The sequence below is a fragment of the Alosa sapidissima genome, chromosome 12, assembly GCF_018492685.1.
Source record: "Alosa sapidissima isolate fAloSap1 chromosome 12, fAloSap1.pri, whole genome shotgun sequence".
In the NCBI taxonomy this organism is placed as follows: Eukaryota; Metazoa; Chordata; class Actinopteri; order Clupeiformes; family Clupeidae; genus Alosa; species Alosa sapidissima.
In genome coordinates, this window is record NC_055968.1 from 33,970,105 (window position 1) to 33,996,414 (window position 26,310).

At 42.4% G+C, this 26,310-nt stretch overlaps 1 protein-coding gene across 1 annotated transcript; it reads right to left on the bottom strand.

The window, feature by feature from the left end:
- Window positions 1-6,177: 6,177 nt before the first annotated feature.
- LOC121678347 (gamma-interferon-inducible lysosomal thiol reductase) lies at window positions 6,178-19,618 on the bottom strand. The gene is made up of 7 exons (XM_042057815.1): window positions 18,543-19,618; window positions 14,967-15,155; window positions 14,664-14,726; window positions 14,383-14,472; window positions 13,933-14,085; window positions 6,760-6,828; window positions 6,178-6,606 (listed from the first exon to the last, which is right to left on the bottom strand). The coding sequence occupies exons 1-7, from the start codon at window positions 18,699-18,701 to the stop codon at window positions 6,547-6,549; spliced, it is 783 nt and encodes a 260-aa protein (XP_041913749.1). The 5' UTR covers window positions 18,702-19,618; the 3' UTR covers window positions 6,178-6,546.
- Window positions 19,619-26,310: the final 6,692 nt, after the last annotated feature.

The window sequence follows — 26,310 nt, forward strand, 5'->3', positions numbered from 1 at the left end:
CACACAGCAGTTGATTCACACCTAAATATAACCCACATTTATCTATACAACACCAGAGCTGGCCTCTCCGAGGCCAGTTTGACTGCTTCTGTGAAGCTGTGGCCACTACTGCTGAAACAGCACAGAGGAGAGTGCTGTCCCCCATCTTGTTCACACTCCACACTTCTGATGTCAATTACAGCTCAGTTTAATGTCGATGTAAACCAAGTGAAAGTCCAAAAATTATAGGTTTTTGTAAGTTTTCTATTTGAATGTAATCACATCAATTGGGATTGGAACACTTGCTGAGGCACTTGCAATAAGTGAGACATTTCATCCCCCTGGCAGCAAAAGAACAAGAGGTGCATTTATTAGTTCTGCAGCCAGGGCTGGACTGGCCACCTGGCATACCGGGCATTTTCCCGGTGGGCCGGCGTACCTTTTGGGCCGATCAAATTAAAATATAATTTGTTATCATTATTTTAAAAGATGAGCAACAATCGGCTCAAAGCAAGGACAGTCAGCGGCCCATTGGTTCAATTACTATACTGACACTAGACAGGCCCAATAACAACTCTTATCACGCCCCACCCCTCACATTGGCTTAGAGCCAAAATTCAGTGAGCGTGTCAAAACGGATGTGTGAAGTGCATGCAGAAGTTGCGGCAGGTAAAGGCGGGATGTCAATTGTGTAGAAATGTGCTGTAGCCTGTCAGCAACAGTTTGAACTTCAATGAGGAGAGGTAAGCAAACGTAGGCTATTACACGGCAGAGGGGCAATGATCAGAAGGAGAATGCGCGCGGCAAACATAGCTTCATAATTAACGGGTTAACAGAGTCTGGTCTGGGTAACATGTAGGCCTAGGCTACACAATCTCTATATTAAAGTACAGGCCTAAATACAAGCACTTGTCAAAGAGAAGGCTCTGCTAGAAGAACCTAATAGTCTGCTACACTGTAGCACAGTAGAGCTCCATGAGCCCATTCCACATTCATGTCTTCAGTGCTTTATGTAAATCTTTCAGTTGCCTTTTGCATGAAGATGACTTGAAATATTGTATTTTTCACCCATCCCTTGAACCCTTGGTCAAATAATATTTTTTTCAATATATGATAGCCAATGATGGTGGTCCCAGCCAAAAGCTATCTATTAAAAAAAAAAAAAAAACGTCATATTAATGTGTTGAGTTCAGCTGGAAATTTGACCATGTTAAGGAGCAATGTTAGCAATAAAAACAATGCTAAAGTGACGTATGCTGTGCTATTTGACTGATTGAGTGGCCACAGCAATTGGGTCATTCCACGCCAACTCAGCCACCCATGTACATGACACCTCTCAATATCTCAAACGGTTTGCCCGTGGCGTCCATTTGAATTTCGGGTGCCACGGCTGTAATTGACACATTGAAATTTCACATTTCATCTTTTGCCATTTTTGGAAGCACATAACGTCTGTTCTAATAGTGGTAGAAGGCTGGAAACTGGTGTGGTAGTTCATTGTAGCCTGTACTACACAATTCTGAAGGCAGAATCAACATTACTTACTGTTTGGGTGAGAGGTGGGTCACCAAAGTCCTAAAAAATGTTGACGTCATGTGTGATTTTTCACTTTTTGGATGGCCTTTGCACCACAAGTAATGATCATATTTATTCTAAACAGGATTATTTGTTATATGTGGGAACCTTGCTCTTGCCAAAAGGAATTTGAAGGGTATGGTACCACTGGCGGGGGTTTTATAGGGGTCCAAAAACCCTCTCCGGCAGAGGTGACTCTTTTGGAACCCCATATTTGGACCCTCAAATGACCATGTGGGCACTTGATGATCCTAATGGGATTTATACCAGATAAAGATACATATTTGTTCTTTCTTTTAATGAAATAACATTTTTGACTATGAAGCTCCATAATATGAATTTTATTCTTCATAATGCACCATTTTGGACATTGTTTCCAGAAGTCTGGAATGTAGATCAGGGAGAATTTAGTGATGATAAAGCATGAAAATAGTGGAAATAACTTAGTATTATGCTCAGTGATGGCAAACAATTAAATACTGAGACTGTCACGGATTAACCCCTTATCCCCCATGAAAGACACCGGCCATCAAACTTTTAAAGAACTAAATAACAAGAATGTTACATGGTGTAAGAGTTTTTCCTTGCCGCTGTCACTCTCCAAATAAAATTTAATTGAAAATTGAATTGAATAGTGTCTTTAACTATTATCCAAGAAATTGTGGAAGCAGTGGCATAATTTTGTCATGGTCCTTTTGGTCAAGTTTGAATTGGCGAACACTGCGTCCATACTGTATATGTCTGGCACACTGACACAACAAATGATATGTTTGAATGGCACCCAACAGGGCATCCGCCTTTGGTCCGATGGCCATGTGAGGATGTTGTTGACACACTTCATGAATCTTCTACCACTATTAGAACAGACGTTATGGGCTTCCAAAAATGGCAAAAGATGAAATGTGAAATTCCAATGTGTCAACTACGGCCATGGCACCCGAAATTCGAATGGATGCCACGGGCAAACCGTTTGAGATATTGACCTGAAACTTCAGATTCCCTCGTTTGGTAACATAAGGCATATTTTCACCACTTTTCAGCAAAATCTGAGAGGTACCATGTACATTATACCCCGATTTTGGCTGTTTTCACTTGGAATGACCCAATTGTCATCATCATTATCAGCAGCACCAGCCACCTCGGTCTACCAATTAGAGTTAGAAAGAGCGAGTTAGTACAGTCTTATTCACTTGCAGTGCTCCACAGCACTTAGTTCAACATATTCAAGGGTACTGCCAGGATTGCATATTAGTAGTGAGTGTGATTGTAGTGGGCCGTTCGGGCCAAAAATGCCCGGGCCGATTTTTTTGTCCCAGTCCAGCCTGTCTGCAGCTGCACACCCCTGTTACTCGAGACAATGTATCTCCTATGGAAACTGTGCTCCACTTGATGAAGAGTTCCTCCCCATCGGCAGTCCATCCCCATCCAACAACCGGGGGACAAGGGAGTTGTAGAAGGCTGTTCCCCCACAGCCATCTTGCCTGGAATGCACTTCTCAGCAGATGCTGTAGAAGTGCATCCCGACTTGGGGGCAGGTCCCGCAGTTCATCTTTAACTGTGTGCTTGAACAGCTGGAATCTGAGCCCATCTGTACTCGCACAGTCGCGCAGTCCAGCCTTGTTGTACCAGCTCATTACCCCGGGCTCAATAACTTCCATGCTGTTCTGAACAGTCTTATACTAGGGTAGCAACTTAGTCCTCTCAATACAGCAGTGAGCTCTGTGAACTTGGTGTATTTCAACCAGGCTTTTATTTGAGCATTTGATTGAGTGGCCAAATAAGGCGCTTACAGAATCAGTGAGACTTATCGTGACTAAATTCAAGATGGCTGCAAACGGTAAACTTCCTTAAGGTACTGTCTGTATAAATCGTCTTGTAAATAAACTACCAGTGTTTTTTTCAAAGGCTTGTTGTAGAAGGCTTGAAATGCCACAATTGATTCAGTGAATCGGCAGCTGATGGACATGTGCCATGCTTGCCATTGTCTGCCATTTGGCTGAATGAAATGTAGCATTTCGTGGCCACGCAGAGCACCTTTACGCGCCCAGGAATGGCAACTTCCTTGGTCAGGTAGAGTTAATGGCCCAATTTGATGCTGTTATGATTGAACATGTAAGGAGGAAGCCAGGAGACCAGAGACCATCATATCAGTAAACACATGCAGAATGAGATCCTTTCAGTCATTGCTCAGAAGACATTAGATGCAATCTCTAATTAAGAGAGCAAAGTACTTTTCTGTAATTATGGATTGTACACCAGACTGTAGCCACAACAGTTATCAGTTATCAAGCGCATAGCAAACTGTGAAGAAGATGTGGGTGTGTCCATTGAGGAACATTTTGTGGGTTTCATTGATGTGCAGGACACAACGGGCAAAGGACTGTTGAACATCTCAAAAATCTTCAGCGGAACATCTCGGACTGTCGTGGGCAGTCATACGACAATGGAAGTACCGTGCAGGGGAAGCACCCAGGTGTCCAGAGGAGAGTGTTGGACACAAATAAGAAGGCCACGTATGCGCCATGTGGGACTCACAGCACCCAGGTGTACAGAGGAGAGTGTTGGACACAAATAAGAAGGCCACGTATGCGCCATGTGGGACTCACAGCACCCAGGTGTACATAGGAGAGTGTTGGACACAAATAAGAAGGCCACGTATGCGTCATGTGGGACTCACAGCTCCCAGGTGTCCAGAGGAGAGTGTTGGACACAAATAAGAAGGCCACGTATGCGCCATGTGGGACTCACAGCACCCAGGTGTACAGAGGAGAGTGTTGGACACAAATAAGAAGGCCACGTATGCGCCATGTGGGACTCACAGTTTAAATGAGTCATTTGTGATGCACAATGACAATAAAGTTGAATCTAATCTAATCTTTACCATTTATAGTCTGTTAGATGGTTAGCCTAAAAATAATAAGTACATTAACCTAAAACTAGCTTAATTAAAATGCCGCTGCCCATACTGTTTCATTATTATTAGAATATATGCATTAAAAGAATAAATCGGTATTTATTACATTTAAAAGCAGGTACTTTTAATTGCAGTACATGTAAAAGCAGGTACGTCTTTACTTTTACTTAAGTAGGGTTATGATTGTGGTACATTCTACTTTTACTAGAGTAAATATTGACTTTTTACTAAAGTACTGATTTTAAGTACTTCTTCAACCACTACTGAGGCTATACATCAGAGAAATGTGAATGAGAAAGGTGATCATCAACTGTACCATCCCAAGTTATGTGCTGTCAGTGAAGAAGAGCCAAGCTCTCATGCATGCAGGGTATGCACATCCAAAATTAGTTTACAGGTGCTCAATCAAATCTTAACTGAAGATCGAAAGAAAGATCTGTTTATACTGTCTTTTGATTTGTGGAATAGCTGGATTAGTTTATCTCCATTGTTTCTCGTTTTAAATATTTTTGCTATGACACCGAGTCAGTCATCAAGTTTATATTTCCTAACAAAGGGGGTCCTATAGTTTGACTTTAAAATGTCATCTTATAGGTATTTAAGAGGAGTGGGAATGGGAGTACTGTTTGAAAAAAGATCAATTGATGGTTTCTCAACAATGTATCCAGGAAAGGCACCCTTGAGATTTTTGTGTCAGCAGCACTCCTACACACACCTACATACACACACACACACACACACACGTCTGACATAATTAGTCACTTCATCATCCGATCATGTGATTGAACTCATAGCCATTCTTCTGCATTGCCTTCTGATATGTGGTCTCTGCACCTTCTCCAGGGACGGATTAAACAAATATGGACCCCTGTGCACAATATCAAAAAAGCCCCCCCCTCCCCCTGACCGCGACGCGCGCTGGTACACAATTTCACACAATGAAAATGTAGTACATTATGTCATATATTATAACTCAGGCCCACACAGAAATGAATTCCAGCAGCTGTTTTTAATTTAGCAGTGACTACTGCAAATGAATCACCAAATAAATTTAAATTTGTCTATTACATCTGAATCCACCAGCAAAGGGGGAAAAAATGCCCATCCCTGCTTTGCACAGCAATATCTTACATGGCAAAGACAAGTTTATGTTGTATTTAGAAGATGTATTCGTCCAAAGCAACTTCCAATGGCATCAATAAACATTCACATCAACAGTTTATAAAACTAGATGTGCCGCAGAGCGGTACAAAATATGACTGTCACCCAGTCCAGCACATTTTTTCAAATTGTGTTCATTTCCTACTTTGTTCCTTTTTTGTGTTTGTAATGGAGTGTGTAGTTGTTTTTGTGTATATGTGTGCTTCTGTGTGTGTGCCTGCATGTCAGTTAGTTTTTTTGTGTGTGTGTTTGTGTATGTAGGTGTGTTTGTATGTGTGGGTGTATGTATGTGAGGGTGTGTGTGTCCGTATGTGTGTTTAGGTGTTTGTGTGCGTGTCGTGTGTGTCCATGTATGCGTGTGCACATGTGTAGCGTGCTATTCAACCACTTTACCAATAACCTAGCCCATCTGTTACAATAATGCATACAGAACTGGTTCCTTCCTTAGGTTATAGTTCCTGAATAGTGACTTAAAAACAGCACAAATGTCTTTTTATGGCACAAGCCATAACAAACATCATAACAAACAGCCCAGCATTCAAAACAAATTTGTAAAAAATGTTGGTTATGTATTTGGGATTTATTTAACATAAAAGAGAAATAATTGTACAGCCGCTTGCCATGTGTTAAACTGTGTAAACTTTGAACAAAATCATGATTATGTAGATAAGGTCAAGGTCAAATAAAAATAAAAAAGGCTTCTCGTTTGACTTATTTCAAGTAAATGTATACATCACTCTATAAATAACTACTTCCTGCGAGTTTCTCACAGGAAGCTGAAAAGTGAACTCATCGTTTTATATACGACAGTCATCTTGAGAGGTTATAAATGCTCAACGGCCCAAAGGATGGTCCTAAGAGATGTTTATATTGTAAAAATAGTATATGAAAGGCACATCATGTCCAGAGATATTCCGTCAGCAAAAGCTTCTGTCCAGTTTCCGCAGGGCTCCCGTACAAGCAGGAGGCTTCCCTCCCTGAAACACACACACACACACACACACACACACACACACACACACACACACACACACACACACACACACACACACACACACACACACACGTTAAAAACAGGTGGCTTTTCCACTACCGTTTAGACTTTCTGTATGCAAAAACTCAAAACCTACTTTGTATAAACTGCAGACCAGATGAAAGAGAGAGGACATGGCCTGGTCTTCCCATTCATTTGTGTACACCTAAAAAGACAATCCAATGAAACAAACTTGCAAAATGGACACTAGTATAGTGTAACAATAGCATTGAGTTTCATTTTTAGGTTTTTTCTTGTTGTCCAGTATGGAATGTTTTTTGTGCCAAAATTAAATAAATAAATCAAATATGAAATCAATAAATGAAATATGAAATAATTAAAAAAGTTGAAATAAATAAATGAAATAAAGAAATTATTAAATAAATAGTTAAATAAATAAAAGATTAAATGTAAAAACCATATATACATTGACATTTACATTCCATATGCACGTCTGGGCACCCTACTATAAATAGAAGCAATAGCAAAGTCGTTTGCCTTAGATAGAAGTTCGCTTTCTGTAGATGTCGATAACTAGCTAACGCTTGTGCTAACTGTTAGCGCTAGCTCTAGATGTGCATATAGCATGTCTTATCAACCCTCAGACACAGCAAACAGACCCATCAAATGACAGAACGCTTTCACACCTGATATCTTCCCAAAAGTATGAATTTAGAATGAAATCCTTGTTGTTGTTGTTGTATGTTTCGTGAGTTATGGACTCCTTAGTCCAGTGTGGTTCACAGGTAGCAAGCCAGTACAGTCTGACTCCGAGCTGGATCACTTCACTTCAGGCAGCAATCAGTGGTTAGGTCCCGCCTTGATGGGTGACTGACGTATTTATTTATTTCGTGGCACATTGCATGACCGTGCATATGGAATGTAAATGTAAATGTCAATGTGTTTTTTACATTTTTTTCTTTTTGCCCACCACCACCCCCCCCTCTTCGGAGGACAACTTTATTTTTATTTAAGTAACATATTTTTCAAAGTGCAAATACAATTGTCCTACCTCACCATGTGAATTGAAACATAAAAACACATGAAACGCAATAAGGTAACTTAGACAAGACAGACAGACAGACAGACAGACAGACAGACAGACAGACAGACAGACAGACAGACAGACAGACAGACACGCAGACAAACATACAGACAGATAGACATGCAGAGGGACAGGACGATGACAGCTGACAGGATGGGACTCAGTTTTTTTGTAATTGAATGGAAAGGTCTGTGAGTGGTCATGGTAAAGGGCTTTGGTAACATGCTATGTTTGGGTGTTGCTAGTGTATGTCTATATGTAAAGTGGTGAATGTAGGGGGGAAAAGGAGGAAATAAGGTTAAATAAAATAAATTAAGTTTAATCAATCAATTGATTAATTAAATCAAACAAATCAATCAATCAAACAAATAGACAGATAGATAAAAGACAGAAGGGGGCAAGGAAAAGGGGGGAGAGTTTGGGGTTATGGTTTTGTTGAATTTAAAAATGATAGAAAGGGAGACCAGATGTTTTCAAAGGCTGACATTTGCTTCTCTCTATGTGCATGATGTTTTTCTATTGTAATATATTCTGTGATTAAGTTTTTCCAGTGATTGATATGGCACGATTTCTTTGATTTCCAGTTTTGGAGGACTACTTTCTTAGCGACAGTTAGAGAGATGAGCAAGGGTTTTTTGAAGTGTTGCGTAATGTGGATTTCAGAAATGTCATTAAGAAGACAGAGTGTTGGAGATGATGGGATTCTGGAGTCCAGGATTTTAGATAGTGCCTCAGTGATTGTGACCCAAAAAGAGTGGACAGGTTGACAGAGCCACATGGCGTGCAGATAGTCATCTGTGCTACCTAAAGTGCATTGTGAACAAATATCTGTGTTGGTTAAGCCCATTTTAAACATTTTACTTTGAGTGATGTGAGATCTATGAATGACTTTTATACTGTATAAGCTGTAAATTTGTGTTAGTGGTCATGGAAAATGTCTTATTGCAGATTTGTTCCCAATAATCAGGGTTGGGAGAGAACGCCAAGTCATTTTCCCACTTAGTTATTGGGAGTGTTATTGTTGTTTTTAGGTTTGTGATCAGTATATATAGCTGGGAGGTTAATTTTTTGAAGTTATTAATTTTCATAATTTTTTCTACAAGTTCAGATGGTTGTAATGTGTTGTTGGTGAGGCTTGTTTTATCTTTAATTTTAAGTTTAAGATGTTGATAATGAAGGAATTGTTCTCTCCCAACCCCATATTTCTGTGTCAGTGTATCGAATGACATGAATTGGTGGTTGTCAAACATGTGGTGAAGATGTGAGATTCCTTTTTGTGCCCATGTGGAGAAGTGAAAAGGTTTATTCTGTAATGTGAACACTGGATTGTGCCAGAGTGGGGTGTACCTGTTTAGTGCTAGTGATGATTTTGTGATTTGGTTTGTTTTCCACCAGGCTGTCAGAGTTGAATTGATGGTAATGCATTGGCAGAAGTTGGATTTTTTGATTGATTCTGAGTAGAAGTGGAGGTCTGCTATTCTGATATCTGTACATTGGTTTTGTTCTAGTTCCAGCCATGGGTAATTGTGATTTTGTATGTTGATCCATTTAACTAGGTATTGTAACGGATTTGCCAGGAAGTAGTGATGGAAGTTTGGTGCCTCAAGGCCGCCATGTGATTTTTTATTTTGCAGTGTTGAGAGTGATATTCTGTTTTTTTCCTTTCCAATAGAATTGCGTTGTTAATGAATTGAGAGTTCTAAACCAATTGTCTGTGGGAGTAGTGGGGATCATGGAGAAGAGGTAGTTAATCTGAGGGAGAATTTTCATTTTGACGGCGGCTATTCTTCCGATGAGTGTGAGTGGGTGTTTTGACCAGCGTTTGAAATCCTCTTTAATTTTCCTGAGGAGAGGAGTGTAGTTGAGGCTAAAAAGCTCTGACAGCCTGGGGGAAATATGAATCCCTAGGTATTTGATGTTGCCAGTTTGAAAGTGGGGGGAAGTATCCTGAGCTCCAGAATCCCATGCATTATCGGAAAGGGGCAGTACGATTGATTTGTTCCAGTTGATGGTGTAATGTGAAACACTAGAGAATCTATTGATGATATTGAAAGTTTCTTTAAGTGACACATGTGGGTTCTGTGTATAAAGTAAGAAGTCATCTGCATATAAACTGATTTTGTGTTGTACGTTTGCTGCCCGAATACCTTTGATTATGTGGTTTTGTCGTATTGCGGCTGCAAGGGGTTCACTGAAGATGGCAAAGAGGGAAGGCGAGAGTGGGCATCCCTGTCTGGTGCCCTGGTGCAGTGTGAAACTCTGTGAAGTGATTCCGTTAGTGGTGATTGTTGCCCTTGGTGATGTGTATAATGTTTTAATCCAGTGGATGAACGACTCTCCGAAGCCAAACCTGTGGAGAGTGTTGAATAAAATGACCAATTTACCTTATCAAAAGCTTTTTCTGCATCAAGTGAAATGATAATGGTTTTCTGTTGTGATTCTTGTGATATATTGATTAGGTTGAACAGTCTGCAGAGGTTGTCTGTGGCGTGTATTTTTAATGAAGCCTGTCTGATCTGGATGAATGAGTATGGGAGTGACTGTTTCTATTCTGGTGGCTAGTGCTTTGGTGATAATTTTCAAGTCAGTGTTCAGTAGTGACAGAGGTCGGTAGCTAGAGGGCTGAGATGGATCTTTGTTTGGTTTTAACAATAAGGTCATAGCTGCTGTATTCATGTGTGTGGGTATAGTGGAAGAGGATTTAATTTCTATAGTTACTCTGTTGAATAGTGGTGCTAATATGTCCCAAAAGTGTCTGTAGAATTCGGCTGGGAGTCCATCTGGCCCGGGTGATTTGTTGCTAGGAATTTTATTGAGTGCTTCGGTGAGTTCGTTGAGGCTAAGAGGTGCGTCTAGAGTGTTGGTTTGTTCTTTAGTTAATTTGGGTCAATTAAGTCACATTGTCTAGAAAGGTGTCTATTTCCAGTTGTGTTGGTTGGTGGGTGGGGGAAGAGAGGTTGATGTAAAAGTTCCGAAAAATTTTGTTTATATCCTGTGGGTCTCGATTAATGTTTCCTGCAGAGTCCAAAATGGATGGGATGATTGATTTCTCTTTTTTGTGTTGGAGTAGATTTGCCAAATATTTACTGTTTACTTTATTGCTGTATTGAAAACCATTATATTTCAGTTGTTGCATTTGGTATTGTGTTTTTTTCTGTATGATAGTCAAGTTGTGTTCTGAGTTTTTTTAATTCTTTTTGTTTTGGTTCACTGGGGTGGTGGGATATTTCATTTGTTAAATGTTTGATGTTTTGTTCCAATGTGTTTTCCAATTGCTGTTGCTGTTTTTTCTTATATGAGGAGTATGAAATGATTTTGCCTCTGATTACGGCTTTCCCAGTTTCCCATAGCAGTGAGGGAGAGGAGTCCGGAGAGTTGTTCATCTCCAGAAAGAATGGCCACTCTCGCCTTATAAGGGTAGTAAAGTCGGGGTCTTCTAACAGTGATGTGTTGAATCGCCATGTGGTTGAAGTTTTGGTATATGTCTGAGTATTTACAGAGAGGGAAACAGGGGCATGATCGCTAATTACTATTGAGTGGATTGTGTTATCTGATATTTTGGGTATTAGTGAGTTGCTGACTATAAATAGATCAATTCTAGAGGAGCATTGGTGATATGAATATTTCTCTTAGAGAGGGGTTGCTCAACCTCCAACTGTCGCTAAGGCCATAGTCCTCCATATATTGTTTTATTGTGTTAGTGGAATGCCAAGTTCTTGAGTTGCCAGAGGTGCTTGAGTGGTCAATTGTGGGATTACTGACAGTGTTGAAGTCTCCTGCTATGATGAGGTTGTTGGAATTGGATAGCGTGGAGAAAAGGTTGTGAAAAAAAGATGGGTCGTCATTGTTTGGGCCATAAATGTTTGCCAGTGTAAATGTTGTATGGTTGAAAACTGCGTTTATTATGATGAATCTTCCTTCTGGGTCTGTGATAGATTGGTTTAGTGAGAACTGAATGTTTTTGTTAATTAGAATTGAGACACCTCTTTGTTTGCTGTTGTATGTTGAAGAGTATATTTTATCAAATTGACCAAATTTAAGATTCTGTATTTCTGTGGCTGTTAGATGTGTTTCTTGTAGGAAGCAAATGTCAGCCCTTAAGTAATCAATCATCTGACAAAATTTAAGTCTTTTGGATTGATTACGGAAGCCACGTATATTCCATGATATCAATTTAAGTGGAAGCATGAATGCATGTCAGGTATGTCAGAATTGTGTGCTGGTGTGTGTATTTGGATTAGGGGACATTTACAATGGCACAAATAAAGGGAGAGGGAGGGAGAAGAGGAAGAGATAGAGGGGTTCAGTTGAGTGGATATGTTGTGTGTGTTTTTGGACATCAGTGTTGGATACATGTGTGTTATATCTTGCATAGCATGTTTTCCATTCTTTTCCCTTGAGGTGGAACTGAGAGGTAGGAGTGCTGAGGAGTAGAGGCCTAAACAGACACTGAACAAGGGGATTTTACATACATTGACAAAGACAGACAAAAAGAGACAATTTAAAAAAAAAAAAAAAAAGCAAGCAATCAAGAGAAAAAAAGAGAGAGAAATAAAAAATAAAAAAAAACTGAGTGAGCACGTAGGGAGAGTAACCTGTAGGGCTAGCTAGTTCTGAGAGCTAGGAGGTGTAATTATGATTGTGTGGTCAGAAAAGCCAGGGTGTGATTTCTGGGCTTCTGAATAATTGTCCGTTTATCAACTGCCAAGACTGCACGTATGTTGTTTTTCCGTTGTTCCTTTAGTATGGGGTAGAGAGCTTTCCTTCGTTCGTTTATTTCCCGTGGGTATTGGTCGTTCATTCCGAAATTGGTGTTCTTGAGTAGTTTTCCTTTGCTTTTGAGAAGTTCCTTGTGCTGCTAGTGTTCGAATTTGACGATGATGGGCCTGGTTTTGTCCTCCTGCACTTTGCCGAGACGGTGAATTCGGTGGAAAGTGATGTTACTGGCAATTTCGGCTGGTATTTTGAGTTGAGTTTGCATGAAGTTTTGAATATATAGTTCTGGATTGTCGGGTGTCGTTTCTGGAATTCCTGAGAAAATGAGATCGTCACGCATCGAGCGGGTTTGAATGTCAAGAATGGTTTCCTTCATTTGTTTGTTTTCGACGGTGACTTTTTGCATTTGCTGAGTTAGAGTTGTGACGGAAGTTTTGAGGTCCTGATTTGACTGTTCAAGTGTTGTGGGCAAATTCCAGGCTTTTGCGCATATCGTTTAGCTCCTCGTGAATAGTGACCAACATGTCCAGTTTTTTGTTAATGCTTGCAAGAACACTAACCTCAACTTCGGTGGTGTGCAGATCGTCCGTATCCGTTGCAGAGTCTCGCTTTCTCCTCTTTGTATCAGGTTGTTTGTTTGTTTCTGTGTCCATGGTTGAATGAAGTTGGTGATAGCGGTGGTCAATGAAATCTTCCAGGTCCGTTAAATTCTCCAGAATGTAGTCCAGTTGTAGTGCGTGTGGCAACTGATGTAGCGTTTATTTGTTAGGTCCGGGAAGAAGAGAAATAAGTTTTAAATCGGAAAAGTTGCTCTAGCCTACTGTTTTGGTTGTCAGCAGTGCGTCGCCATGTTTGATCTCACCTCAAATGCTCAGATCTCGCGCTACTCACAGCGTCATGCTCCCACTTGACTTCGCCAGACAAAAGGAGCTGGTAGCTAGCTCCTTACACTAGCTAGCTAGTGTTTTTTACATTTAATCTTCTATTTATTTCACATTTTATTTATTTATTTAACTGTTTATTTATTTATTTAATCTTTTATTTATTTATTTCAACGTTTAATTATTTATTTCATATATTGACGTCATATTTCATTTATTTATTTAATTTTGTCACAAAAAACATTCCATAGTCCAGTAACTTCCAACATTCCCTCTTAATTGTCATATAATGTGTTATGGTTTGCATTACAACAGTGTTGAAAGGTCACCACGTAAGCAGAAGGCATTGCGTGAAGTCAGTCATGTGTGTTTGAGCATGGGAATGTTAGGCTCTGAAGTAAAGACTCAGGGCTGTTCGTCACTGTATACAAAAGAGTGGCGATTCCTTATTCGTCAGACATAAGAAGGATGTATTATATTAATAACCAGACAGCTCCCAATACAAATCATGCTTTGACCGGTTGCAGATTTGAAGCCATCCCAGATGTAGGCCAGACTGAGCTGGCGAATGTGCAATAACAAACCAGGTGCTCCCTGGACCAGATACGGTCTTGTGTGGATCTCTTACCCCATTGAAGGTGACCCAGGGCACGTGTGTGTGTGCCGGATTCAGCACTCGGGTCTTGGCAGCGTTCTCGTGGATCAGACTGTGTCCAAGGGGACCCCTGACGCATGCAGAGATGGACTCCCACCTGACGGATGGTGCAAACAGCTGCAAGCACTGGAGGTAGAGGGAGAGAGAGAGAGATCAGTGTAGTCAGATGACTACAGGCCCTACTCCACTAGGCCCTAGTCTAGTCCAGTTAGATTGGTCCTCATAGGCCCTAGTCTAGTCCAGTTAGATCGTTCCTCATAGACCCTAGTCTAGTCCAGATGACACCTCATAGACCCTAGTCTAGTCCAGATGACACCTCATAGGACCTAGTCTGGTCCAGTTAGATCGGTCCTCATAGGCCATAGTCTAGTCCCGTGATGGCACCTCACAGACCCTAGTCCAGTCCTGTCATATAGCACTCACAGGCTGGGTAGCAGGCAGGACCGAGGAGGCGGCCTCCATGCAGTTGATGACATGGAAAGCCTCATGGCTGGCCATGTGCAGGATACACGCCTGGCAAGGACAACAAAACAAACAAACCAACCAAAGTCATTGTGACACAAACCAGAGGCAGAATTATTTGTTATAGAACTGGAGATATTGGCATTTCGCTGGAATATTTAAAACAAACACTATGGAAAGGGATTAAGAGAACAGTACACAAATTATGTTAGACTCAAACACCACCGTCAGCCAAGTCTCACCTCAATCAGGTTGGCATGACACTCCGGCTCCCCATGCTGGCAGATGACTGCATTCTGCATCTCCTGCGGAGACAACCAGGAAACATTCAGAAAGCCCAAAACGTCCACAGCGCGATTCAAAAGATTAAATAACTGTGAGTGCCATCTTTTATTCATGACATTTATATTGATCAGAAAGACCCACCCAGTTGAAACTATACTATTGCTAAAGTTTTGAGGGTGTTCGTTATAAACATTTAGGAGGGCAAACCCACTGAATGAGAGAACAATGCTGCCACGCCCACTGCCTCTGCCCCGCAGTACCTGGGCGTTGCCGTAGGGCACCAGGTTGACCCTCATGATGTCCTTGAGAAGTGTCCAGGTGGGGTAGAGCTGTTGAGTGATGAAGGCCCTGCAGCCAGGGCACAGGCTCTCGTAGTACAGGGTCACCTCCACTGGGGGCGCTGCAGAGTTGGGCTGCGTGGCATTCAGCTCCAGACACTGCTTCTGAACCTGCCGCAGACAGCGTTCATCACATGATCATCTGTGCCAACACCAGTCAATCATCAATCATAATAATCATCTACAAGACCACCCATCATGATCATCTACAACATCCACCCACTGGAAAACACACTCTTCGATGTTTTGTTTAAGAGCAATCATGTAGGCTAGCATTCCAAGTTACAGAATATAAACTAATGCGTTAGCTTATGGCTAATGTATATGAGAAATCCCATAGAGATGCTAACGGTTAGCATAATCGGTAAACGTAGATATTTAGAGTGGACTTCAGTCCATTTACAAAGGAGTTACATGAGAATAGTTCTTTGTTTACAACTGACTATTAAAATACCGGAGTGTCTATTCGTACCCCTGGTACCAATAGCCTTGGCCACACAACTGGGCTATTCACCTCCTGTTACATAACAACAAAAACATGTTGCTCGCGTGCCCAAAAAACATGGCCGACATTCGTTTTTTCGTCATTAGAAAGTGAAGAATTCTGAACGGTTTCAGCACTAATATCTGTTCAAATTAAATACGAGATGGAAAAGTTGTGTTTTATTTTCATAATCTTTGTTCAGTGAACACATACAACCGTCAGTTTGTTAGCTAACAGAAATTTCGTGAATATGACGTTCAGGCCTAAGTTTACCTGCAAACCACACCTCTGAGGAAGCAGATAGTGCAGTGGTCATAGGTAAGGGCTAGCATACGGGAGACCCAGGTTCGAATCCCATGTGATGCATTTTGGCAGAGTGAGTGTGCATGTGTACCAACGTCTCTAGAGAAAAGGCGCGCAATTTGAACAAGAAATCGGTTCTCAAACAGAAGCTTTGATTGCAACAGCTAGTTCTTGCACCAGGGTGTAAATAGCATGCAGTACTATAAACACCAGGCTACGAATAGCATCCACTTCTAACTGTACATTGATGCAAACAGCATACCTTATTCAGAGTGTCTATTACACAGCTGAGCTATTCACACTCTTATGTAACAAAAAACAAAAACATGTTACTTAAAAAAAAAAAAAAATAAATAAAGAAATTACATTGTGTGATTAAATGCACAGGGGTACGAATAGCATACACTGATATTTGTACCAGACGAGGTACTAATAGAACTCATTCCTGTGTGCACCGGGGTACGAATAGAATTCACTTCTTATTGCACCAGGGTACGAATAGCATACACTGCTAATTGTACCAGGGGTGCAAATAGCCTTACCCTTAAAATACTCAAAGGCTAATGTTTTCTCTCCATATAATACCGTGTAGGAAAAAACGTGACTGTCTCATCAATGCTACTTGAACAGAAGTAGCCGCATAAAACCCCAAGTAGGCTACTCTCGCTGCACAGACACATGAACATTAATATGGAAAACCACATGATTTATTGCAAATGACCCCATAACAGTTTTATAGGCATTAGGCAATGTATCTGTTTATAAATCATATTCTTGATAATGTAGGCCTGATATTTGTTTATTAATTGAGGCCTTATGCCTTTATGTAGGGTGGTGGGCTATCATGTGGGGTGTATACTGACATGAGTCTGACTACATGTCTCGAGCAAAGAAGAAAGTTAATTCTAACGTAACAGTGTAACAGCTTTAAGACCTGTATGAGGCTATAAGCTGACTCTGCAGTAGAGCTATCTCTCTTTTTTTTTTAAGATGACACAAAAAGATAAATCTCCTTGTGTTTGATGGGATTGTGGAAGTCATGTACATTCCATGAGCATACTTTAAGGAAGGCTAAACTTGCAACGCAGATACATTAAAATGATTAATGAATTGGCCGTATTTTTAAACCACGAAAATACAAACCTATGAAGTATTTTGATCCATTTTCCATTTTCGTCAACCCAATAAAATACACGACAAAATTATTTTGCATTTGAAAAACATGCATCATAAGTACTGTCCGATACTATCTTATCTAACTCTGGGGGAGAGAGCGAATAAGTTAATTTCCCAAAATGTTGGGTGTTCCTTGAAGTCATTCAGACAAAAAACATTATGATTTACATGATGATTATTAGCCTAGAAATCTAGACGCACCCTAGCAGCGGCAAATTAATTTGCTCAGCCTGTACGTCTAGTACCAAACCATAGGGATTTCTATTGGCTGACGCCGTAGACATCACAGCGCTCTATTTTGTTAGAGAGTCTTAAGGCGGGCTTAACAGGATAACGACAGTCCTGCGGCGGTGAACAACAAGGAAGGTGGCTATGGCGAACGAAGAGCGGTTGTTTGAATCGGCGTTGGCGTCAACTTTGGAGGAGTTGGACTTGTGCTTTTCTTTGAAAGTTGAGCAACACAATGCACTTAATTCATTCCTTTCGAAGAAGGATGTATTTGCAGTTTTGCCCACCGGATACAGATATGGTCGTAGCGCTGGCCTATTGCATGCCTAGGCAGTTTGAAAGACAATTCTCTGCCCGCCCCTTGGATTAAGCGAGGTGAATGGCTTGATTCCAGACTATACATTTCAATGATATAGGATGGCCCGCCAGGCTAACACTTTGCACGCCAAACAAATCAGGGCCCCCGTGTCTAATCTTACGGGAGCGATCAGGGTCAAAAGCAGAGACTGTTCCAATTCACATACTTCTGTACTTAGAATACCTAATATGACTGCAGGTGCACTTGTGCACTCACACTAGGTATTGTAATGGCACTAGTTGTGTATACATTGTAGGTGTTAAAAGTCTACTGATGAGTTTTAGGGCCTGAGTATCAATACACCGGTAGCCGACAGGTTGATTACTGAACCTCTAATTTGACAATTCTGCAATAAAGCCAAATATTGTGGATTACTCTGTGAATTATTTATACAATATCAGATCATTCTACAGGAAGTACAGAAGTATACTAATTGGAACACAAAACAGAGTCTCCAAGAGGCGGGCACAGAGGATACGAGTCTGCTCTCCTAACAAGTTTCCCCTGATGTTCCCCAGCTGAGGACATCACATGCCTGTTGCAAATTAGGAACCTGCAGCTCCCAATCTCAAAAGCATGACACTATGATGAAGGAGCACACAAGGGGGGGGTATTCATCCAAACAAAACACGAAAGCCAACATAGGTTAATACACACGAAATAAAAGAGGAGAGGGAAGGATCTGGCCAAAAATCATCCATTCAACCTTGCTATCTCTCCATTTGAAGGAGGGAACCATCACACTGCCATTAGGATAAGCCTGTAGTAGACCGCTATCCTATCCCACCACAAAATAAACAAACAACCCATCAAATTATATTTTAAAGGCAATCAGCTGTCTGCAGATTAGATTACCAAATTCCAAGACAAGGGTAAGGGTGGGAAATAAATTATACATTAGCGTTTTTACGTCTGAGAAACGCAGAGGGTTTCGTTAAATTCAGCTCACCCCACACTCAACAGCTATTTCCAAACTTCGGCACCACTGCGATGGAGGATATCCGCATGTTGATGGTTTGTGGTTTACTTTGCCCTCACATCTTTCTGAAGTCAAACAGAGGAACACAATCAACAGAAGGACTTGAAATTCCATGTCGCTCCAGACCATGACCCCACAGTTACTCTTTTGTCCACTGTTTTCCAACTTCTGAGCTGATTTAAGACAATCGGGAGCTCCTCCTCCAATGATGTCCTCTTCTACCGCTCTGGTTCAGGGCAATCAGCGTACAAATGCAGCTGTGCGCTCAAAGCTGCTGTTATGGTGATGAACACCACGTGCCTTCTGCTGCTGTCTGCACGCAAGAAAAGTCAAGCAGGTGGGGGCGAAGTTTTGCTGTAATTGTGGCTCGCTCGCGCCACTTGAGTCCCAGGCTACGGAGCCAGGATTGTGCAGGAACAGCGCAAGCTACAACGGACAAGAAGTTAGTTTAGCCTAATAACGTTTATATGGAAGTAGTTATCAAAAATACATAGATAGATACGCATCAATACCAACTGCATTAATAGCAAATGTCTTAATTTTCCACAACCATATTCCTTAGTAAAGGGTTATGAAGATCATAAAGCACTCATCAATGCACAATCAATGCCTTTACCACTTGTGTGAAATGTAGATGAAAAATAAAGTGAAATCCCTCAAGGATTTCCCCATATTGCCAAATCCCATTTAGACCTCACTGTAAAATAAAGGGGGTTTAGCCGAATAGTAAATAAAATTAAGTTGTAGCCCAAATAAAGTGTTATACGTTACATTAATTAATAATTTAACTGGGCCTATAGGCAGAGCCAGATAGGTACAGGGTGGCACAGGTCACCCCTAGAATCCAGTTGGCCACCACAAGTGCCACTCCACCAGAGATGTGATAGTTGGGCTTGTCAGCATGAAACGTCTTCAAGTGCAATTGTTTTCTTAGCCAAAACAAGCGTTTTCCATTGATTTGAGGCTTTTCTGGATACGTATGCTATGTCCTTTGTCACTGGGCTCAAGAATCAATTCCATTGTAATGAAGTAGTTCTATCCATGCATATCTATGACTAGCCTATTCATGGGTTTTATCAGGTCCCTTTCCACAGGTGTATTAATCAAGCACCATGCAGTCTGCATTGATAATTAAGGTGCTTGATTTTATACACCTGTGGAAAGGGACCTGATGAAACCCATGAATTCTACTTGAAAATATGTTATTTCTTACATTGCATCTACTAAGTTATGTGCTTCAGATGTTTTACAAAAACTCAAGTTATTTGCTACTTCATATGTCAATTAGTCTTTACATTAAACAGTTAGGTTCTTAATAATGCATAATTTGATATTGAATTTAAAGCTTTAATACATGTTGTTTTACTTTTCACAAACCTGGCCACCCTATAAAAATCATTTTTGAATCATCACTGAGTGGGCCTGTTGCTGTTGGGCTGCACAAAAATGAAGGATTTATATGGTTATGGTTATGGGATTTGGCAGACACCTTTGTCCAAAGCGACACACAAAAACAATATTGTACTGGCATCACAGAATGTCCTAATTCAGCTATCCAGCAAGCTAAACAACTCCACACAATAAGTCCCGGACACCGAGGGTGAAGATGACTCTTTATATGGAAAATTGTGAAACTGAAATACAGATACATACACCAGTAAATATATGGCAATATGGATAAAAGCTTTGGCTCAGGTGCAATCAATATAAAAGCTATCGGAAACTAGCAGGACAACAAACTGGTTAGCTGTAACGCTAGCTGGAAATCATAATGCTATTCTTAATTTAATTTGTCACAAATATCATAACTTAATCTCATTTACTTACAGAGAATGCCTTCAAACAGCTACACAGAAGGAGGAGCACAACAACAAACTTCCATGCTGCTTTTAACCATGCTGTCTAACTTTCTTCTTCTTCTTTCTCAGACTTCCTGCAGCTAGAGTGCAGAGTGTAAACAATAGACAAAATAAAAGTCCCTACATACTTTAACATATGAACTGCCGGCAAAAGGCCAGAACACTCCCCGTCTGGTATCTTTAGAGATACCATAACACATTAGCATTACACCTTACTCTGGGGATAGAAGGAACACTAGTTCTGAAATAGGTCTTTAATAGCTCTTTGTTGACCCTTGCTGAACAACTTTGACTTCAGCCTTTCTTATCAGTCCATCTTGGCTTGGGACTGTCTTAACAACGACCCCCATAGGCCACTCATTCCTTCTGGCCTGTTTCTCCTTGAGAAGGACTACGTCTCCTGGCTTGAGATCTGGCCTCTTGTGTTGCCACTTCTGCCTCGACTGCAAAGTGCCAAGATACTCCTTGTGCCACCTGTTCCAGAACTCGTCGGCCAGCAGCTGAACACGTTTCCACTGATTCCTTAAGATCTCCCTTGGACTGCAGCTGCCCAAAGGTGGGAGGGATGTGCACGATTTCTGGGTCAGCAAGATGGAGCATGACAGAATGTGAGGATGCTCAGGGTCAGACGAGACTTGTATCAAAGGACGAGCATTAATTATGGCTGTGACCTCAGCCAGGAAGGTAGTAAGTGTCTCATGTGTAAGATGTGTTTGTCCAGCACGCAGCATCATGCTGTCCAGTATGCGCCGTGCAACACCGATCATGCGTTCCCACACTCCACCCATGTGGGATGAATGGGGCGGGTTAAAGATCCATGAACATCTTTGTTCTTGCAGATAATTCTGGACCTTATCCTGCTCTGCCGTGCTGATGCCCATTTCTCTGCATGCACCGACGAAGTTTGTCCCACAATCTGAGCGTAACTGTTTGGCTGGTCTGCGCAGCGCGAAGAAACGCCTCAAGGCATTGATGAAGCTGGAAGAGCTCATCTCTTCGACCACTTCGATGTGGACAGCCTATGTGCATAAACAGGTGAACAGGATTGCCCATCTCTTACTATTAGCCTGACCTCCGCGTGTTCTCCTTGTGGACACTTCCCATGGCCCGAACATGTCCATGCCCACGTGTGAGAAGGGAGGGTCTGCTTGAAGACGATCTACAGGCAGGTCGCTCATTTGCTGCACTTCAATCTTGCCTCTGAGCCGTCTGCAAATCACACATTTGTTTAATATCTTTCCAATGCACCTCTTCGCTCCTATTATCCACAGGCCGCTCTCTCTGACAGCTCCCTCCGTAAAGTGCCTACCCTGGTGCAGCACTCTCTCGTGATGATGTCGTACAAGAAGAGTGGTGACATGATGACTGCCAGGTAAGATGATTGGGTTTGTTTCCTTTAATTCAAGGCCTGACTGACTGATACGCCCACCTACTCGCAGCAGGCCACTGCTGTCAATGGTGGTATTCAAAGTGGGCTTTGCTTGGAAAGGTCACATTTTGCAGTGATGCGACGGAACTCCTCTGCATAGACCTCATGCTGCACACTCCTGATGGCAAACTTCTCTGCCTCTTCAAGCTTACCACCAGAGATGGCCTTCTTACAAATGTGCCACCCAGCACAGTCTCCATCGTTGTGTGGGTTAGCAAAACAGAAGGCTACGTGTTTGAGTCTGGCCACAGCACGGATCAGTGATCTCCATGTGGAGAAGCGTTCCCAACGCTTGGAGTCAAGGAAGCCCTCAGTGATGTGCGTGGACAGGGTTTTTACTTCAGGGCGGATTTTTGCATCCTTTTCTGGTTCAAGAAGGTCAAACTCTGTGTGCTGCTCAGGTGGCGGCTTAGAGCTGAGGAGAAACGAGGGGCCTGTGAGCCATGAGGTGTTGTGGAGTCTTGAGGCTTGAACAGAGCGTGAGCCATGGTCTGCAGGATTCTGATCTGTTGGCACATAGTGCCATTGTTCAGGCGTGGTAAACTGCCTTATACGCTGGACTCGGTTATTTACGTAGAAGCGCCTTGACTGGTTGCACATGTAGCCCAGGACGACCTTGCTGTCTGTGTAAAAGATGGTGGAGTCGAGTGGGAGGTCTATTTCTTCACTTACTACCTCTGCAATCTCAACAGCCATGACCGCTGCACACAGTTCGAGCCTGGGAACTGTTAGTTCAGGCTGAGGAGATCCTGGAGGTCTTTGGCGCGATCTTCGACTGGAAATGCATCCATCACCTCGGCTTTGTTGGAGGCTACCTTGTGGAGCCGGAGGTTGGAGGCCGCCAGCATCTTCTGCGTTCTTTTGAGAAGATCGACTGCTTGCTCTACGGTGGAGATGGACTTGAGGACATCATCCACATAGAAGTCTCGATCAGTGAGGTGCCGCACATCAGTGCCATACAGTTTTTCTCCCTGGCGGGCAGCTCTTCGTAACCCATAGATGGCTACAGCAGGAGAGGGACTGTTTCCAAAAACATGTACCCTCATTCTGTAGTCCACCACCTCTTTACTCAGGTCATTATCTCTGTGCCAGACAAAGCGTAGAACATCCCTGCAGTCTTCTCGGACTTTCACTAAACTTATCTTTCCTGTTTGCTGCACTGGAGAGAGGGAGGCTAAAGCTTGGGTCGTTGCGTGCCTTTGCTTGCCTGCGCACAAACTCTAAAAAGAATTGGAATGGAGGATAGGGGACCCTGAATTCTTGTTTGTATCGTGAGCCGTCCATTACCCACTTGTCCTGGAGCCCATACGGCAGTTTCTCCACCATCGGGTTTATACCCCTTGCTGTGTCGAGATAGGATAGGCCAGGTAAGTATCCTTCATGCTTTGCAGACTCAATCTCCAACAGCAAATCAGAAAGCTCTCTAAGTTTATGATGCTCCTTGTGTGATATTTTGGGGAATTGTTCGAGTTTTGTGAAAAGAGCACCCTCTATCGCTTCAGGTGAGCCATACATCTCCTCTAACCTCTCCCATACGAGCCATAATCCTGCTGCTTGATCTCTCACGTTCACTGATCTAATGTGGCGTGCATGCTCTGCAGATTCTGGGCCTAGCCATCTAATTAATAAATCCATCTCTTCTCCTGCTCTAAGACCTAGGCTCTCAATGGTGTTCATGAATGAGCCTTTCCAGGATAAGTAGTTTTCTGGCTTGTCATCGAACCTGGTGAGTCCTGATGACACTAGCTGACTTTGTGCTAGGTACCTCGCTAAGTCAGATGTGGCTCTGTCACTGGGGCAGTGTGCAGCCCTGGTTCTGTGGTCGTTATGCCTGGATGTGTGAGCAGGTAAGCCTGACCTGAGGGGGCTGTGTTCAGCGTGCCTGGATGTGCGAGCAGGTAAGCCTGACCTGAGGGGGCTGTGGTCAGCGTGCCTGGATGTGCGAGCAGGTAAGCCTGACCTGAGGGGGCTGTGGTCAGCATGCCTGGATGTGCGAGCAGGTAAGCCTGACCTGAGGGGGCTGTGGTCAGCGTGCCTGCCTGGATGTGTGAGCAGGTAAGCCTGACCTGAGGGGGCTGTGGTCAGCGTGCCTGGAAGTGCGAGCAGGTAAGCCTGACCTGAGGGGGCTGTGGTCAGCGTGCCTGGATGTGCGAGCAGGTAAGCCTGACCTGAAGGGGCTGTGGTCAGCGTGCCTGCCTGGATGTGTGAGCAGGTAAGCCTGACCTGAGGGGGCTGTGGTCAGCGTGCCCGGATGTGTGAACAGGTAAGCCTGACCTGAAGGGGCTGTGGTCAGCGTGCCTGGATGTGTGAGCAGGTAAGCCTGACCTGAGTGGGCTGTGGTCGGCGCGCCGGGAAGCCTGAGCAGGTAAGGCTGTATGTAGCTGGCTACTCAGCGGCTCAGGGCAAATATGTGTATCCGCAAGAACATCGTCTGCACTGGGGTCACCATCTGTGAGGTGGTCACATTGCTGATGGTGATCAGGAGTTGGGGGTTGACTTTCCTTATCTCCACATACAGATACATATGTGCTGTGATTATGGGGCATTTGCGCGTCGTATAAATATTTGAGTGAACGCCAGCTGCCACTGAGATGGCTGTGTCTCTCTACATATTCCTCAGTGCGCTGTCCTGCACTTTGCCTGGGCGATAACTCTGGTCCACGACTGCGGCACTCATCTTCAAAGTCTACAGCTGCAGCCTCCATTACTGCTGCTTCAGCCATGGCGGCTTTTGCCTCTATCTCCCTCTTCTAAGGCGAAGAGTGTTGCATCAAGACGGGCTTTTTCCATCTGTTTGTGAATAGGCAGCTCTTGTGTGTGCGGCTTGGGATTTAGCACGTGCTGTGGCTGCTGCAAATGTTACTTTACATGAAGCTCTACTTGTATGGGAGTCTGCGGATTTGACTGATGCATTTGTTCTGTCCATGGTTACTATGGATGTTTTTTACCTCAATCCTTACTTGTGACGTTGCAGTTGTTGTACTGGTTCGGGCTTCCGGCACGACAATGCAGTCTGGTCATCAGTAGCTTTTCAAAAGTCTCTCTTTTCACTGTACTGGCATCACAGAATGTCCTAATTCAGCTATCCAGCAAGCTAAACAACTCCACACAATAAGTCCCGGACACCAAGGGTGAAGACATACACCAGTAAATATATGGCAATATGGATAAAAGCTTTGGCTCAGGTGAAATCAATATAAAAGCTATCGGAAACTAGCAGGACAACAAACTGGTTAGCTGTAATGCTAGCTTGAAATCATAATGCTATTCTTAATCTAATTTGTCACAAATATCATAACTTAATCTCATTTACTTACAGAGAATGCCTTCAAACAGCTACACAGAAGGAGGAGCACAACAACAAACTTCCATGCTGCTTTTAACCATGCTGTCTAACTTTCTTCTTCTTCTTTCTCAGACATCCTGCAGCTAGAGTGCAGAGTGTAAACAATAGACAAAATAAAACTCCCTACATACTTTAACATAAGAACTGCTGGCAAAAGGCCAGAACAAATATAATATTTAAAAATTAACAGATAAGAATGTTGGTCAAACTATAATAAACAACAATGTCAATTCAATCAATAGCCTAATCAAATAAGCAATGAAAAAGAGGGGGAAAAAACAATAATAAACAATAATGTCCATTCAATCAATAATATAAAAACAATAACATGGTAAGATTACATTAAGGAGAATATCAATAATAAACAATAATGGTAAATTAATCAACAGCCTAATGGAAATAAAACAATATTATACAAACCATAAGGCATAATAAGCATTTAAAGAACAAACAGCTAAAAAAGTAATAAACAGCTTAACTGAACTAGAGGTATATGCAGTGGCTGAAACAAGATGAGGCTATTTCATTCAAATTGTATAAAGGTTACAGTATTTCTCATGTATAGCAAAGTGAATGTGTTAGTGATGGTGCTGTTACACCCTCTTGTGGTACAGTCCACCTCTGCAGGTGCAAAAGGACTCCACCATAATACCCTCATAAAATGAAATGAAAATGGAAAGCAACCACAAGCCTCGTGAAATCCATCTCCATCTGGTGTTCAGCTCCAGATGCAGTCGTACTCCGTTTTACAAAGTCCTCCACCAGGCTCCCATACTCCCCTGTACTGCTGACCAATGACATCCCTAACACACCCTTGTACTGCTGACCATCCCTAACACACCCCCTGTACTGCTGACCGTCCCTAACACACCCCCTGTACTGCTGACCGTCCCTAACACACCCCTATACTGCTGACCATCCCTAACACACCCCTGTACTGCTGACCATCCCTAACACACCCCCTGTACTGCTGACCATCCCTAACACACCCCCTGTACTGCTGACCATCTCTAACACACCCCCTGTACTGCTGACTATCCCACAATTTTAGTGCTGTTTGCATGTTGCATTAAACTGAGCTGTAAACTGAGCAGAAGTGTAGAG